This window comes from Coregonus lavaretus (assembly GCF_964263955.1).
Source record: "Coregonus lavaretus genome assembly, contig: HAP1_SCAFFOLD_356, whole genome shotgun sequence".
Lineage (NCBI taxonomy): Eukaryota > Metazoa > Chordata > Actinopteri > Salmoniformes > Salmonidae > Coregonus > Coregonus lavaretus.
This window is the reverse complement of record NW_028165452.1, coordinates 445,378-463,667: the sequence shown is the minus strand read 5'-3', so window position 1 is coordinate 463,667 and position 18,290 is coordinate 445,378. Positions and strand designations below refer to the sequence as shown.

At 43.8% G+C, this 18,290-nt stretch overlaps 1 protein-coding gene across 1 annotated transcript; it reads left to right on the top strand.

Annotated features, from left to right (window-relative positions):
* The first annotated feature begins 3,850 nt into the window (after positions 1-3,850).
* LOC311115852 (uncharacterized protein) lies at positions 3,851-13,679 on the top strand. The gene is made up of 3 exons (XM_084190983.1): positions 3,851-3,883; positions 11,850-12,006; positions 12,195-13,679. The coding sequence occupies exons 1-3, from the start codon at positions 3,875-3,877 to the stop codon at positions 13,358-13,360; spliced, it is 1,332 nt and encodes a 443-aa protein (XP_084047109.1). The 5' UTR covers positions 3,851-3,874; the 3' UTR covers positions 13,361-13,679.
* The last annotated feature ends 4,611 nt before the right edge of the window (positions 13,680-18,290 follow it).

The window sequence follows — 18,290 nt, the reverse complement described above, 5'->3', positions numbered from 1 at the left end:
TTTCAACTCCCTCCAAAGATTTTCTATGGGGTTGAGATCTGGAGACTGGCTAGGCCACTCCAGGACCTTGATATGCTTCTTACGGAGCCACTCCTTCGTTGCTCGGGCGGTGTGTTTGGGATCATTGTCATGCTGAAAGACCCAGCCACGTTTCATCTTCAATGCCCTTGCTGATGGAAGGAGCTTTTCAAAATCTCACGATACATGGCCCCATTCATTCTTTCCTTTACACGGATAAGTCCTGGTCCCTTTGCAGAAAAACAGCCCCGAAGCATGATGTTTCCACCCCCATGCTTCACAGTAGGTAGACCCATGGGGCGGTGCACAATTGGCCCAGCGTCGTCCAGGGTAGTGGAGGGAATGGCTGGCAGGGATGTAGCTCAGTTGGTAGAGCATGGCGTTTGCAACGCCAGGGTTGTGGGTTCGTTTCCCACGGGGGGTATGAAAAATACAAATAAATGATGTATGCACTCACTAACTGTAAGTCGCTCTGGATAAGAGCGTCTGCTAAATGACTCAAATGTAAATGTAAAATGTGTTCTTTGGATGCAACTCAGCATTCTTTGTCCTCCAAACACGACGAGTTGAGTTTTTACCAAAAAGTTCTATTTTGGTTTCATCTGACCATATGACATTCTCCCAATCCTCTTCTGGATCATCCAAATGGACTCTAGCAAACTTCAGACGGGCCTGGACATGTACTGGCTTACATGTCCAGCAGGGGGACACGTCTGGCACTGCAGGATTTGAGTCCCTGGCGGCGTAGTGTGTTACTGATGGTAGGCTTTGTTACTTTGGTCCCAGCTCTCTGCAGGTCATTCACTAGGTCCCCCCGTGTGGTTCTGTGATTTTTGCTCACCGTTCTTGTGATCATTTTGACCCCACGGGGTGAGATCTTGCGTGGAGCCCCAGATCGAGGGAGATTATCAGTGGTCTTGTATGTCTTCCATTTCCTAATAATTGCTCCCACAGTTGATTTCTTCAAACCAAGCTGCTTACCTATTGCAGATTTAGTCTTCCCAGCCTGGTGCAGGTCTACAATTTTGTTTCTGGTGTCCTTTGACAGCTCTTTGGTCTTGGCCATAGTGGAGTTTGGAGTGTGACTGTTTGAGGTTGTGGACAGGTGTCTTTTATACTGATAACAAGTTCAAACAGGTGCCATTAATACAGGTAACGAGTGGAGGACAGAGGAGCCTCTTAAAGAAGAAGTTACAGGTCTGTGAGAGCCAGAAATCTTGCTTGTTTGTAGGTGACCAAATACTTATTTTCCACCATACCACCGCGATCGATAATAGACAGTACTGTGCAGCCGTCTTCATCGACCTGGCCAAGGCTTTCGACTCTGTCAACCACCACATTCTTATTGGCAGACTAAATAGCCTTGGTTTCTCAAATGACTGCCTCGCCTGGTTCACCAACTACTTCTCAGATAGAGTTCAATGTGTCAAATCTGAGGGCCTGTTGTCTGGACCTATGGCAGTCTCTATGGGGGTGCCACAGGGTGCAATTCTTGGGCCGACTCTTTTCTCTGTGTATATCAATGATGTCGCTCTTGCTGCTGGTGACTCTCAGATCCACCTCTACGCAGACGACACCATTTTGCATACATCTGGCCCTTCATTGGACACTGTGTTAACCAATCTCCAAACGAGCTTCAATGCCATACAACACTCCTTCCGTGGCCTCCAACTGCTCTTAAACTCTAGTAAAACTAAATGCATGCTCTTCAATCGAACGCTGCTGGCACCCGCCCACCCGAGTAGAATCACTACTCTCGACGGGTCTGACCTAGAGTATGTGGACAACTACAAATACCTAGGTGTCTGGTTAGACTGTAAACTCTCCTTCCAGACTCACATTAAGCATCGCCAATCCAAAGTTAAATCTAGAATCGGCTTCCTATTTCGCTCCTTCACTCATGCTGCCAAACATGCCCTCGTAAAACTGACTATCCTAACGACCCTTGACTTCGGCCATGTCATTTACAAAATAGCCTCCAACACTCTTCTCAGCAAATTGGATGTAGTCTATCACAGTGCCATCCGTTTTTTCACCAAAGCCCCATATACTACCCACCACTGTGATCTGTACGCTCTTGTTGGCTGGTCCTCACTACATATTCGTCGCCAAACCCACTGGCTCCAGGCCATCTGTAAATCACTGCTAGGCAAATCCCTGCCTTATCTTAGCTCATTGGTCACCATAGCAACACCCATCCGTAGTATGCGCTCCAGCAGGTATATCTCACTGGTCATCCCCAAAGCCAACACCTCCTTTGGCCGCCATTCCTTCCAGTTCTCTGCTGCCAATGACTGGAACGAACTGCAAAAATCTGTGAAGCTGGAGACTCTTATCTCCCTCACTAACTTTAAGCATCAGTTGTCAGAGCACCTTACCAATCACTGCACCTGTACACAGCCCATCTGAAATTAGCCCGCCCAACTACCTCATCCCTATATTGTTATTTATTTTGCTCATTTGCACCCCAGTATCTCTATTTGCACATCATCTCTTGCACATCTATCATTCCAGTGTTAATACTAATTGTAATTATTTTGCACTATAGCCTATTTATTGCCTTACCTCCATAACTTGCTACATTTGCACACACTGTATATATATTTTCTGTTGTATTTTTGACTTTATGTTTTGTTTTACCCCATATTGTAAGAGTGCGTCAATTCAAATCTGGTATTGGAATGAAAGACATCATTGAAGTTATTGCAAATCAAGCTAAGTTTATTAAATGCAAATGTATAAATGATAAGTATGAGGGTTCGTATACGGGCTCACTGATGCACCACGCAGGGAGGTCAGAGAACTGGCGGCTGTCTCACATGTTCTTCCTTAAATACCCTTGACAGAGATAGTTCCTGTTTCTGAACAGGCCTGTCTGAGTAGAGGCTGGGCGTGGTTTAGACTTGCCGCCTGTTCGTTGGCGCGCGGGTTGGTCCCAACCCCTAGGCGCTGAGTTGCCAGGCGTAGTTCTGTCTCTGGCAGATGTCCTCAAATTGATGTCCTTAATCAACCCTGTTTCATAGCAACTTTACTTCTTGTTCTGTTCTCTTAGTAAAACCACAGAGATACGGCCTATCGTGACTTGACAGCTGATAACTCCACTGACAGTTAGTCACACCCACCGCTTCCTTAAGCAGAGTATCTACACCCTGTGTATCTGAAATTGAGAAACCAACAGTTTCTGTCCAAAGGTTGAACTCTTGTATTTCAACAAACAAGTTATCTGATATTGAGAAACCAATTTCTATCCAAAGGTTAAACTCTTGTATTTCAACAAACAAATTAAATCCCACCAATATGTAACTCTGTGTTGTTGTTTTTATCGCACTGCTTTGCTTTATCTTGGCCAGGTCGCAGTTGTAAATGAGAACTTGTTCTCAACTGGCTTACCTGGTTAAATAAAACGTTAAATAAAATACAAAAATAAAAATTATTTGTATGTTGGCCGAATCCCAACGTTTCAGTTGAACGGAAGTGAAGGCGGAGCCTGGCTCTTTTCTCTTGTGACTTTACGCTCCGTGCAGAGTAGAACACCAGACAACAATGATTGAACAAAGGAGGAATGTTAAAATGATATCGGACTGTAACTTTTGAAAATGAGCTAAACAGAAGCCTACTGCTGGAGTATTATTTGGATGTTAGCGGAGGTCCTTTTTTTCAGTCGAACGGAAGTGAAAGTGGAGTCACATGTTCTCTATTCTCCATTTTGTCTTGTGACTTTAGGCAGAGAGTCACATGTTGAAATATAACGTCTCGGTCCTCTACTTCCCTGATCTAAAAGGTCCGTAGACTAGAGATAAACATCTAGTTAACTTCGCCTGAATTCTGCAATCGACCATAAACACACGTTTCTACAATGAATCAGGTGAGTTTTGATTAATTTAATCATTTTTATAACGGGTCTTTGTAGCCTGCTTCATGCTTTTACACTGCACGCATTTAATGGTCCTTGACTTTTGGAAAATCATTTGTGTAGTTTAGCTGGTTACTCGTAGCCAGGCACGGCGGCAGGATGAACTCGGTAAGGGGGTATCAGAAATTACTAAGGGGGCACAACTATTTTCGCTTGCTGATAACACAGGATGGATAATAATCGATAGTACATTTACCCACAATGTATTTGCAGCCACGCACGGCTGTCTTGCAGCAAGAATACAGGCTACTGCACCGCTTTACAAACATGGACAATTCATAAATAGCAAGTCATGACAACGCTACATGCACAATACCCAACAATCCAATGCAAAACAGTTGCTAATTACCGTAATAACACTTCCTCATGCCAATAAAATGCATTTCCAATCGCGGACAATTTACAATGCACTACCAAAGACTTAACGGTACCAAGCTGTCTTCCCACTAGAGTGCCATACTATGTTGCATATGATAACAGAAAATTACTATTCCATAGCTACGAGTTTATTAAAAAAATGTTTTAGTCATTTAGTAGATGCTCTTATCCAGAGCGACTTACAGTTAGTGAGTGCATACATTTTTCATAGTGCCCCCCGTGGGAATCGAACCCACATCACTGGCGTTGCAAGCTCCATGCCCTACCAATTGAGCTACACGGGGCAACACTATAGCTACATCGTTACTCAACCATTGATCAAATGCCAGTTGAATCAGCTGCGCTTTCCTCCTGTGCAACATGCTCCGTCTGTGCTCACTGAATACGTTTTTCACTGTTGAAAAAGAGTTCTTGCAAGTTGCTGTGGATTCTCCAAATGTTAATCCCAGCTTCAATGCCATCATCACAGTAGACTTTGCTGTTAGAGGCCCGGAGTATCTCTCCAAAATGCTCTGCGTCTCCAGATCGGGCGATTTCAGTCTGTAGAAACTGGCGTGAGACAGTAAACTCAGCTTCCACAAAATCTCCTGAGATTAAGTCCAGCAGTGGTTTCACTTTTTCCACATCCATAAATGTTTCATTCTCTGGGTGCAAGGCACACAGGGCCTCAACGAGTTGGCTGTTTCGTTCATTAAATCTTGCTGACATTTCTCCCAGTACAGCATCCAGAGTGCTGAAAAACAGTCTGTTCCACTCCCTCTCATTGTCCTCTTCTAGCTGGCCCATTGTTGTTTCCACCACATATTCTTTCAGATTACTACTCACTACTCTTTGCTGTTTGCTTGGAGCGGGGGTGTCCAAGTGTGCTTGAATTTCTCCCATAACTCATCAAACTGCATCTGCCTTGCAGGAATATTCCTGTCACCCTCTGCCTTTGAACCGCGTGCTACAAAATGCCAGTTTTCTCCCACAGTACAGGAGGGTTGGGTATTTCCCCAGACAAACCTGCGCTGGCTCCTCATCACCGAGGTCATCAGGCACTAACGGAGGCGTCGGTGCTTGTAATATACTGTCGGTGCTGCTGCTAGGTTCGGTCTTGGCAGCTGCAGGCCCCTCCTCGGGTTGGTTACCTCCTATGTCACCAGGCTGCAAGACGGTTGCTCAGGTGCCTTTGCTGCTGGGCTCGGCGGCCTTGGCCTCCGTGATTAGCGTCGGCCCAGCGGCCTTGCCTTTGGCCTCTGTGGCAGGCTTCTCCCTGCCGCTTTGATCCGATGCTGCCGTTGTGCCCTGGCGATGCCACTTTCTAATATCCATCATACTATCAGCTACCTACCTAATTTTTAACATTAGCTAAATTCCATCCAGCTGCGCGGTGAATGTTTTTTTTTCTTCGTAGTACGTAACTTTTAAAGTCAACCTAAACCGTTACATTTTTCAACCAGTAAAATGTGTATGACGTTTTGTCTTCACTATTATTCTACAATGTAAAACATTTTCAAAATAAAGAAAAACCCTTGAATGAGTAGGTGAGTCCAAACTTGATAAAGAAATGTGAGTAAGATATGACTAAAATGTCACACCCTCAGTTAAACTAATAATAGTACTAAAATGTAATACTCCTCCAATTTAGCCATGTGCAGAGTCAATGTCACGTTTGCCTCGTCAAGCTGAAAGCTATTGTAAACAATGCATTCGGAAAGTATTCAGACCCCTTGACTTTTTCCAGATTTTGTTATGTTACAGCCTTATTCTAAAATGGATTGAATTATTTTTTTCCCTCATCAATCTACACAGAATACCCCATAATGACAAAGCGAAAACATAAGTATTCAGAACCTTTGCTATGAGACTCAAAATTGAGCTCAGGTGCATCCTGTTTCCATTGATCATCCTTGAGATGTTTCTACATCTTGATTGGAGTCTACCTGTGGTAAATTCAATTGATTGGACATGATTTGGAAAGGCACACACCTGTCTATATAAGGTCCCACAGTTGACAGTGCATGTCAAAGTAAGAACCAAGCCATGAGGTCGAAGGAATTGTCCGTAGAGCTCCGAGACAGGATTGTGTCGAGGTACAGATCTGGGGAAGGTACCAAAAAAATTCTGCAGCATTGAAGGTTCCCATGAACACAGTGGCCTCCATCATTCTTAAATATAAAAAGTTTCGAACCACCAAGACTCTTCCTAGAGCTGGCAGCCCTGCCAAACTGAGCAATCAGGGGAGAAGGGCCTTGGTCAGGGAGGTGACCAAGAACCCGATGGTCACTCTGATAGAGCTCCAGAGTTCCTCTGTGGAGGTGGGAAAACCTTCCAGAAGGACAACCATCTCTGCAGCACTCCACCAAGCAGGCCTTTATGGTAGAGTGGCCAGACGGAAGCCACTCCTCAGTAACGACAGTCCGCTTGGACTTTGCCAAAAGGCACATAAAGGACTCTGACCGTGAGAAACAAGATTCTCTGGTCTGATGAAACCAAGATTGAACTATTTGGCCTGCATGCCAAGCGTCACATCTGGAAGAAACCTGGCACCATCCCTACGGTGAAGCATAGTGGTGGCAGCATCATGCTGTGGGGATCTTTTTCAGCGGCAGGGAATGGGAGACTTGTCTGGATCGAGGGAAAGATGAACACCGCAAAGTACAGAGAGATCCTTGATGAAACCTGCTCCAGAGTGCTCATAATCTCCGACTGGGGCGAAGGTTCACCTTCCAACAGGACAATGACCCTAAGCACACAGCCAAGACAACGCAGGAGTGGCATCGGGACAAGTCTCTGAATGTCCTTGAGTGACCCAGCCAGAGCCCAGACTTGAACCTGATCGAACATCTCTGGAGAGACCTGACAATAGCTGTGCAGCAACACACCCCATCAAACCTGACAGAGCTTGAGAAACTCCCCAAATACAGGTGTGCCAAGCTTGTAGCGTCATACCCAATAATACTCTAGGCTGTAATCGCTCTCAAAGGTACTGAGTAAAGAGTCTGAATACTTATGTAAATGTGATTATTTCAAATATTATTATTTTTAGATACATTTGCAAACAGTTCTAAAAACCTGTTTTCGCTTTGTCATTATGGGATATTTGTGTGTAGATTGATTATATATTTTTTACATCCATTTTAGAATAAGACTGTAACATAACAATGTGGAAAAAGTCAAGGGGTCTGCATACTGTGAGTGCACTGCATGTCCAATGCATTCTCTCCAATAACATACAGAACAATGGAAGCTTTCAATTAGTCATCATCTCCCCCTGCTCTACTGGCTGCTGGTAGACATGGAATCTCTGCTTGAAACGTTTCCAATTGTCGGTTAGATTGCCTTTTAACTGCATAGGAGTAGAAGGACTAAGCCTATCCATGACAGGAAACACTCGGGGAACAGGTACAGTTTCAATTTCTCTTACTTCGGTAGGTTGCTCGTCAACAGATTCCAATGCATCTCGTTCTCTCTGCTGTCACGTTTTTGCTAGCTAGCGTCTTCGACTACTCACGTCTATTGACTTGTAGAATGTTTGCGTACATTTTCAGAGTTAGTGCTTTCTTTTCTCTGTCTCGTCATAGCGACTACCAATCTGACACCATGTTATGTTTGTTCCTTGTTTAATGACAACCCGGGGCGTAGGTTGAACTACTTTTAATAATCAGATACTACATCTACCAATATACTTGTGTAGCCACGGAAGGCATTCTTCAACTCCCCCACCCTCGCATTGCCTGCTGGGTAACGTAGTCTTAATGTTATTAACACACAACACACTCTGGTTTCATTATGGATTCGTTATATATTCATGACTGACAAAAAAGGTTTTATAGCAAATAGCTCAAGTTGTTGATACCAGACATTTGCTTAATCTCTATCGGTTCTTTTGGTACTTGTTGCATAGGCCTACTGTAGCATATTATAATTAGTCTCTGACATCCCTGACCTAGGGAAACAGCATGTGGTCTGGGTAAAGCATATTATAATTAGTCTCTGACATCCCTGACCTAGGGAAACAGCATGTGGTCTGGGTAAAGTTGGGGGTTAAGGCCAATCCAGAGATTTTTTTTGTTTTGGTATGGGCTTGGGCGGACTCTGATCTTTTGGAGCAATATGCACCTGTTGGAAACATGATACCCTCACCGTTCCATTTGTGCCTAGACCCCCGAATAGCAATATTCACAATGGGGATAGCATTGACTCTCCATTTGGGATGAAAGCAAAAAATATTCCTGTTGAAAACATAACCACTGTTAGCTCTTTTAAAAGAAATTGCATATTTGAATAATAGCTACATGTAATAAAAGTTTAGGTTTGTATTAAATTTACATAGTTTTGTGCCAGTTGGCTGTAGGCTACTCCACTAGCATCTTGCCAGTTTACTGTAGGCTACTCCACTAGCAGCTTGCCAGTTGGCTGTAGGCTACTCCACTAGCAGCTTGCCAGTTGGCTGTAGGCTACTCCACTAGCAGCTTGCCAGTTGGCTGTAGGCTACTCCACTAGCAGCTTACCAGTTGGCTGTAGGCTACTCCACTAGCAGCTTGCCAGTTGGCTGTAGGCTACTCCACTAGCAGCTTGCCAGTTGGCTGTAGGCTACTCCACTAGCAGCTTGCCAGTTGGCTGTAGGCTACTCCACTAGCAGCTTGCCAGTTGGCTGTAGGCTACTCCACTAGCAGCTTACCAGTTGGCTGTAGGCTACTCCACTAGCAGCTTACCAGTTGGCTGTAGGCTACTCCACTAGCAGCTTGCCAGTTGGCTGTAGGTTACTCCACTAGCAGCTTGCCAGTTGGCTGTAGGCTACTCCACTAGCAGCTTGCCAGTTGGCTGTAGGCTACTCTACTAGCAGCTTGCTAAAAACTGTAAGCAAGCTAGCCTTTTAGCTTCCCACAGATTTAGATGTGGCTTAGTGTTGTAGGTTACGGTCTTGCTGAAAGGTAAGTTCCTCTCCCAGTGTCTGGTGTAAAGCAGACTGAAGCAGTCTTTCCTCTAGGAAATACCGTTTCTTTTCATCCTGTAAAACTCCCCAGTCTTTGACGATGTCAAGCATTCCTTTACCATGATGCAGCCATCACCATGCTTGAAAATAAGGAGGCAGTTACTCAGTGATATAATGTTGGATTTGACCCAAACTTAAGGCTTTGCATTTAGGCCCAAAAAGTGTGTTAATTTTCGTGTACATTTTTTAACAGTATTACTTTAGTGCCTTGTTGCAAACAAGATGGATGTTCTGGAATATTTATATTCTCCTTTCTCTCTGTCATTTAGGTCATTATTGTGGATTATTGTGAATAGTCACATGTACAGGGTTGCAGGTGGTCATTATTGGGGATTATTGTGAACATCTTTGTGTCTGGGTGGCTTAATACACCATACACAACATCATCATTATTAACTGAGGAAGGGTTAGTCATTCAAAAAAATATGTTAACCGCTATTATTTTACAGTCCATATCACTTGTTATGTGATTTCTTAACACCAACTTTACTTATGAACTAATTTAGGTTTACCTAAACAAATGAGGTGAATACTTATGCAATGACTATATTTTAGTTATTTGTTTGTACAAATTTGTAGAATTTTGTTTTCACTTTCACATTATGGAGTATTTTGTGTAGATTAATTACAAAAAATTATAATCAAATCTATTTCAATCCCACTTTTTAAAGCAACAAAATGTGAAAAAAGTTACAGTGGGTGTAGACTTTCCATAGGCACTGTATAGCCTAATAATATTTAGGAAGTTAATTTCCTTGGGAAGATAACTGCCCGTACTTCTCCATCCATTCATATATAGACTACTCTATTTACACCTGATCTGGCACGCCCAACTAGGAGAGGAGAGGAGGGGATTCTGAACTAGGACAGGAGAGGTATGGCTGCCGAACTAGGAGAGGAGAGGTATGGCTGCTGAACTAGGAGAGGAGAGGTATGGCTGCCGAACTAGGAGAGGAGAGGTATGGCTGCTGAACTTGAAGCAGCAAGAAAGATGAGCGGTCCGTTGCACTTTCTCTTGACCTACGTTTTGCATGTAGGATATAGCCTGTCTTTTAGGAGCGGGAATATTTTCAGGCAGAGACAAATAAATGGATAATTAATATATATTGAAAAGGAGAAGACTCAACGCTCGATCCCCATGTTGCGCCTTTTGCTTTATATTGATAATTACATTTTGGGATTTCACCTCGACTCACGTTGGTTGAGCGTCCCCAACGTCTTTCTATTAACAGACACTGTAGTAAACTATAGCCTAATTATATTTAAGTGAATTTCCTTGGAAAGATAACTGCCACGTGATTTATTCGCCCATTCATAGGTAGCCTGGTAGGCTAGTGTGTGAATAATTTGACAGAGGTGCTTTTAGTACAATAGCTAGGCTAACGCATACACAGCAGAAAGACACCTTTTCCAAATAATCTGCGGAACAAGTATATTTATCACAAGGTTTTCTGTCTGACCGCCCTCAACATGAAAAATACGGACCGTACTTTGTTGGTTACAACATGATTCCATATGTGTTATTTCATAGTTTTGATGTCTTCATTATTATTCTACAATGTAGAAAATAGTAAAAATAAAACCCTTGAATGTGTAGGTGTCCAAACTTTTGACTGGTACTGGATGTTATTACATTTTAGTACATTTGTCAGCCAAAACATGACACCCACCCTTTTTTTCATGTGTTCTATCGCAAACTGTCATAAACATAAAGCTTTCCAACGTAGCATCAACTATCCAAACAAAGCCACATTGACAATTTGAAATTAGCACATCAATTACAAAAAATTACAATTTAATAAATATAAATCCCACTTTGTAACGTAACAAAATGTGAAAAAGGTTCAAGGGAGTGCAGACATTCTAAAGGCAATGTATTATATTTGGTTAACATTTCAAAATAGTCTGATGCATATCCTGAAGATCAGATCAAATAGCCTGTAGATCAGATCAAGGAACGCTGTCTATACTTCCATCCCTTTGGTTATTGGCTGATTCCATCGCCAGCAATGCCCAAAAATGTTATTGGAATTCTCACATAGAAACGTAATTGGTGTCTAAAATAAATATAAGCTAAATCAATTTGCCATTTTTCCCGATAGGGAATGTCCTATTGGTCTGAAGTGTAAGATATTGGTTTCTCCCGTGGGAGCCCCGGGTTCATATCGTGCGTGTTACATACAGTTACAGTATTTGAGCACTGCAAATCTGCGTAGCAAGCAAACAGACAATGTGTATTATTTTTAACATGCTGTGAAAGTGGTACTCACTTTTAGGAATGGTTAATCGTTTACAAGTTGCAAGCTATATCATAAAACCACATTTTTCATCTTCTGTGGTTTGGTAACTTCCTGTTGTTCAACGGACCGGAATGAAGAAGCAGAGTTTGGGAAAAAATGTATTTGGTGTCCATTAAGTCTTAAACAGCAAGGGGGCATTGTTTCCACTCCGTTGTGGCCGTCCCCATTTAAATGCAAGACCTCATCATACCATTGTTGTGTTGTTTTACCCTTAGTGTACTAACATGAACTCCACTACCCTCTTTTTTTGGATTTACAGGAAACACCTATCCCACCCCCCTCCTCCCTCTCCCTCCAACCATCCTCCCCCCTCCCCCTCTTGGGGTCCCCAGGTCGTGCCTCTCCTGGTAACTTACTGCTGGGTCTGAAGAGGGTGTCTGTGCTGCTGGTCGACTGCAGGAAAACACCGGGACAGAGTGGGTTTATGCTCTTAGATACATTTATTAAAATGTAGACTCATTAGAAGCACTCCTACCCCATTGGTTACATTGATGATTTTAACGCATCCAAAATGCTCAAATCTGATCACAAGAGTTGGAAAGCTGGGCCTTGAACTATCTTCGATATGAAGAAGGAACCCTAACTGTCTGTCTTTGTTTCACAGGGGACAGCCCTAACCGTCGCTCTCTCAGTAGAAGGGGCTTATCATCTGGAGAGGCTAATCAACATCATGATGCTGATGAGGCAGAGAAGAGTCTCTCCAGATCAGAACACCTCAAGAAACACCAGCAGAGACTTACAGGGAAGAAACCTCACCGCTGCTTTGACTGTGGAAAGAGTTTTACCTCTTCAACAAATCTTAATACACACAAGAGAATACACACAGGAGAGAAACCTTATAGCTGTGATCAGTGTGGGAAGAGATTCACTCGGTCAGGACACCTGGCTTTACACAAGAGAATACACACAGGAGAGAAGCCTTACCACTGCTCAGACTGTGGGCTGAGTTGTACTACTTCAGGGGATTTAAAAGTTCACCAGCGAACACACACTGGAGAGAAACCTTATAGCTGTGATCAGTGTGGGAAGAGATTCACTCGGTCAGGACACCTGGCTTTACACAAGAGAAAACACACAGGAGAGAAGCCTTTTGGTTGTGATCAGTGTGGGAAGAGATTCACTAACTCAGGAAACCTGGCTGTACACAAGAGAATACACACAGGAGAGAAGCCTTATCACTGCTCAGACTGTGGAATGAGCTTAACCACTTCACGTGGACTTGTACTACACAAGAGAATACACACAGGAGAGAAGCCTTACCACTGCTCAGACTGTGGGCTGAGTTGTACTACTTCAGGGGATTTAAAAGTTCACCAGCGAACACACACTGGAGAGAAGCCTTTTGGTTGTGATCAGTGTGGGAAGAGATTCACTACGTCAGGACACCTGGCTGTACACAAGAGAATACACACAGGAGAGAAACCTTATAGCTGTGATCAATGTGGGAAGAGATTCACTAAGTCAGGAAACCTGGCTGTACACAAGAGAATACACACAGGAGAGAAACCTTACCACTGCTCAGACTGTGGAATGAGCTTAACCACTTCAAACGGACTTCTAGTACACAAGAGAACACACACAGGAGAGAAGCCTTTTGGTTGTGATCAATGTGGGAAGAGATTCACTAAGTCAGGACACCTGGCTGTACACAAGAGAATACACACAGGAGAGAAGCCTTATCACTGCTCAGACTGTGGAATGAGCTTTTTCACTTCACGTGGACTTGTACTACACAGGAGAATACACACAGGAGAGAAGCCTTACCACTGACTGTGGGCTGAGATTCACTCAGTCAGGAAGCCTGGCTTTACACAAGAGAAAACACCACACTGTTGGGTAACCTTTCCACTTTTGGTAGCTCAATCCAGTTAATGGTAGACTAGTGTACACACACCGGAGAGAAGCCCTACAGGGGGAGTTTTGCCACCTCAAGCGTTCTTAATGTGGCCTTCCTTAGTGTAATTTGATGTACTGTCAACAAGGGGTCCACCCTCTGATAACTTTAACTATCCATTATTTCCAGATTTCTATTAATTGCAATGTGAGTGAAATAGTCTGTGTTTGAATGGTGTGGGCGTACGTACCCCAACAACAGAATGGTGTGGGTGTTTCCCAACAACAGGATTGGTCAGCTCAGAGAAAGCAGGGCGGTAGCTCCTCCCCCTCTCTCTGCAAGTCTATCGTTAGGGTTAAGGCAAGGGTCCGTTTAACATGTTGACTAGTTGGGATGTGGTCAGAAAAGTCCCTTAAGTCGCTGCCGTCCCACAGTCTGTTGACAGATGCTATGATACCAGGAGTTTACAGAAATGTTGGCAAGTCGATTTATTTGGTTTGCTTAGCGAGCAAGCTAGAGGGATCTAAAGACTGATAACTATGTCTGAGGACAATTCACCATCACCATGATCAACCCTGTCTACCAGCCAACTCACCATGATCAACCCTGTCTACCAGCCAACTCACCATCACCATGATCAACCCTGTCTACCATCCAACTCACCATGATCAACCCTGTCTACCAGCCAACTCACCATCACCATGATCAACCCTGTCTACCAGCCAACTCACCATCACCATGATCAACCCTGTCTACCAGCCAACTCACCATCACCATGATCAACCCTGTCTACCAGCCAACTCACCATGATCAACCCTGTCTACCAGCCAACTCACCATCACCATGATCAACCCTGTCTACCATCCAACTCACCATCACCATGATCAACCCTGTCTACCAGCCAACTCACCATGATCAACCCCGTCTACCATCCAACTCACCTTATTTTGAAATGACATGATATTGTTTGGCAGAATGAACACAGTGTAGTGAATATTTTCCCAAACTGCGTTACCCACTCCAGTCAGCAGATGACGATGTGAGTCTTTCAAGAGCTGTTTCCTCCAGTGGACAGGACGCTTTTTCAACAACAACACGGACTCATCAGCCGCCTCAGTAGCTTGCTAGCAAACAAACAAACAAACCACAAATTTAGCTGCTTCAGTGTTTTTAGATATTTTTCTCAGATGTTACTATGGTATACTGAAGTATAATTACAAGCATTCCATAAGTGTCAAAGGCTTTTATTGACAATTACATTAAGTTTATGCAATGAGTTAATATTTGCAGCGTTGACCCTTCTATTTCAAGACCTCTGCAATGGCATGCTGTCAATTAACTTCTGGGCCACATCCTGACTGATGGCAGCCAATTGTTGCCTAATCAATGCTTGGAGTTTGTCAGAATTGGTGGGTTTTTGTTTGTCCACCCGCCTCTTGAGGATTGACCACAAGTTCTCAATGGGATTAAGGTCTGGGGATTTTCCTGGCCATGGACCCAACATTTCGATGTTTTGTTCCCCGAGCCACTTAGTTATCACTTTTGCCTTATGGCAAGGTTCTCCATCATGCTGGAAAAGGCATTGTTTGTCACCAAACTGTTCTTGGATGGTTGGGAGAAGTTGCTCTCTGAGGATGTGTTGGTACCATTCTTTATTCATGGCTGTGTTCTTAGGCAAAATTTTGAGTGAGCCCACTCCCTTGGCTGAGAAGCAACCCCACACATGAATGGTCTCAGGATGCTTTACAGTTGGCATGACACAGGGCTGATTGTAGTGCTCACCTTGTCTTCTCCGGACAAGCTTTTTTCCGTATGCCCCAAACAATCGGAAAGGGGATTCATCAGAGAAAATGACTTTACCCTAGTCCTCAGCAGTTCAATCCCTGTACCTTTTGCAGAATATCAGTCTGTCCCTGATGTTTTTCCTGGAGAGTAGTGGCTTCCTCGCTGCCCTTCTTGACACCAGGCCATCCTCCAAAAGTCTTCGCCTCACTGTGCGTGCAGATGCAATCACACCTGCCTGCTGCCATTCCTGAGCAAGCTCTGCACTGGTGGTGCCCCGATCCCGCAGCTGAATCAACTTTAGGAGACGGTCCTGGCCCTTGCTGGACTTTCTTGGGCGCTCTGAAGCCTTCTTCACACAATTGAACCTCTCTCCTTGAAGTTCTTGATGATCCGATAAATGGTTGATTAGGTGCAATCTTACTAGCAGCAATATCCTTGCCTGTGAAGCCATTTTTGTGCAAAGCAATGATGACGGCACGTGTTTCCTTGCAGGTAACCATGGTTAAGAGGAAGAACAATGATTTCAAGCACCACCCTCCTTTTAAAGCTTCCAGTCTGTTATTCTAACTCAATCAGCATGACAGGGTGATCTCCAGTCTTGTCCTCGTCAACACTCTCACCTGTGTTAACGAGAGAATCACTGACATGATGTCAGCTGGTCCTTTTGTGGCAGGGCTGAAATGCAGTGGAAATGTTTTGGGGGGATTAAGTTCATTTTCATGGCAAAGAGGGACTTTGCAATTAATTGCAATTCATCTGATCACTCTTCATAACATTCTGGAGTATATGCAAATTGCCATCATAAGAACTGAGGCAGCAGACTTTGTGAAAATTAATATTTGTGTCATTCTCAAAACTTTTGACCACGACTGTATATTAACAGCAGGGTTTTAAACACAGTCTGTGTGCTAACCAGTTATTACATTTCATATACAGTTGAAGTCGGAAGTCTACATACACTTAGGTTGGAGTCATTAAAACTCGTTTTTCAACCACTCCACAAATTTCTTGTTAACAAACTATAGTTTTGGCAAGTCGGTTAGGACATCTACTATGTGCATGACACAAGTCATTTTTCCAACAATTGTTTACAGGCAGATTATTTCACTTATAATTCACTATATCACAATTCCAGTGGGTCAGAAGTTTACATACACTAAGTTGACTGTCCCTTTAAACAGCTTGGAAAATTCCAGAAAATGATGACATGATTTTAGAAGCTTCTGATAGGCTAATTGACATCATTTGAGTCAATTGGAGGTGTACCTGTGGATGTATTTCCAGGCCTACCTTCAAACTCAGTGCCTCTTTGCTTGACATCATGGGAAAATGAAAAGAAATCAGCCAAGACCTCAGAAATTTTTTTGTAGACCTCCACAAGTCTGGTTCATCCTTAGGAGCAATTTCCAAACGCCTGAAGGTACCACGTTAATCTGTACAAACAATAGTACGCAAGTATAAACACCATGGGACCACGCAGCCGTCATACCGCTCAGGAAGGAGACGCATTCTGTCTCAAAGAGATGAACATACTTTGGTGCGAAATTTGCAAATCAATCCCAGAAAAACAGCAAAGGACCTTGTGAAGATGCTGGAGGAAACGGGTACAAAAGTATCTAAGTAAAACGAGTCCTATATCAACATAACCTGAAAGGCCGCTCGGCAAGGAAGAAGCCACTGCTCCAAAACCGTCATAAAAAAGCCAGACTACAGTTTGCAACTGCACATGGGGACAAAGATTGTACTTTTTGTAGAAATGTCCTCTGATCTGATGAAACAAAAATAGAACTGTTTGGCCATAATGACCATCCATATGTTTGGAGGAAAAGGGGGGTGGGGGGGGGGTCGCTTGCAAGCCGATGAACACCATCCCAACTGTGAAGCACGGGGGTGGCAGCATCATGCTGTGGGGGTGATTTGCTGAAGGAGGGACTGGTGCACTTCACAAAATAGATGGCATCATGAGGAAGGAAAATGATGTGGATATATTGAAGCAACATCTCAAGACATCAGTCAGGAAGTAAAAGCTTGGTTGCAAATAGGTCTTCCAAATGGACAATGACCCCAAGCATACTACCAAAGTTGTGGCAAAATGGCTTAAGGACAACAAAGTCAAGGAATTTGAGTGGCCATCACAAAGCCCTGACCTCAATCCTATAGAACATTTGTGGGCAGAACTGAAAAAGCATTTTGTGTATATTATAATAAATAATAATAATAATATGCCATTTAGCAGACGCTTTTATCCAAAGCGACTTATTCATGTGCGCATAAATTTTTACGTATGGGTGGTCCCGGGGATCTAACCAACTGCCCTGGCGTTACAAGCGCCATGCTCTACCAATTGAGTTACAGAGGACCACTATTAACAGCAGGGTTATAAACACACAGTCTGTGTGCTTACTAGTCATATATATATGTTGTTATTCAGCTAGCTTGTTAAGATAGCCTAGCACTACGCTAATGCTAATTAACTAGCTAGCCAACTAACGTCCGCAACCATGAGCTCAATAAGCTACTCGCCCTGTACAAAAGAAGAGGTCTGCTGGTCGGAGAAAGAAGCTCTGGGGCTGAACATTGTCGTGAAAGAGGAAATCACAGTGAAAGGAGAGGAGGGGGAGATGACTGTCACAGTGAAAGGGGAGGAGGGGGAGATGACTGTCACAGTGAAAGGGGAAGAGGGGGAGATGACTGTCACAGTGAAAGGGGAGGAGGGGGAGATGACTGTCACAGTGAAAGGGGAGGAGGGGGAGATGACTGTCACAGTGAAAGAGGAGAAGGAGGGTGAAGAGGAGGAGGAGGAGGATGGATATCTGATTAACAGCAGTGAGTTTTGTCTTGGGGAGAGTCAGAAAGCTGTCACGGTTTCGGCCGAGACTGCTCCTCCTCCTGGTTCGGGCAGGCAAAGGCGTTCGCCGTCCCCGGAGTACTAGCTGCCATCGTTGGATGTTTCTTGTATGATTGCTTTTGTCTGTCCTGTTCACCTGTGTCTGGTTAACGTTGATTACATGTCCTATAAGTTCCCTGTGTTTGTATGGATTAGTTGTGTGTTGTTTTTCCTGTCGTGTTGTGTTCATTTCG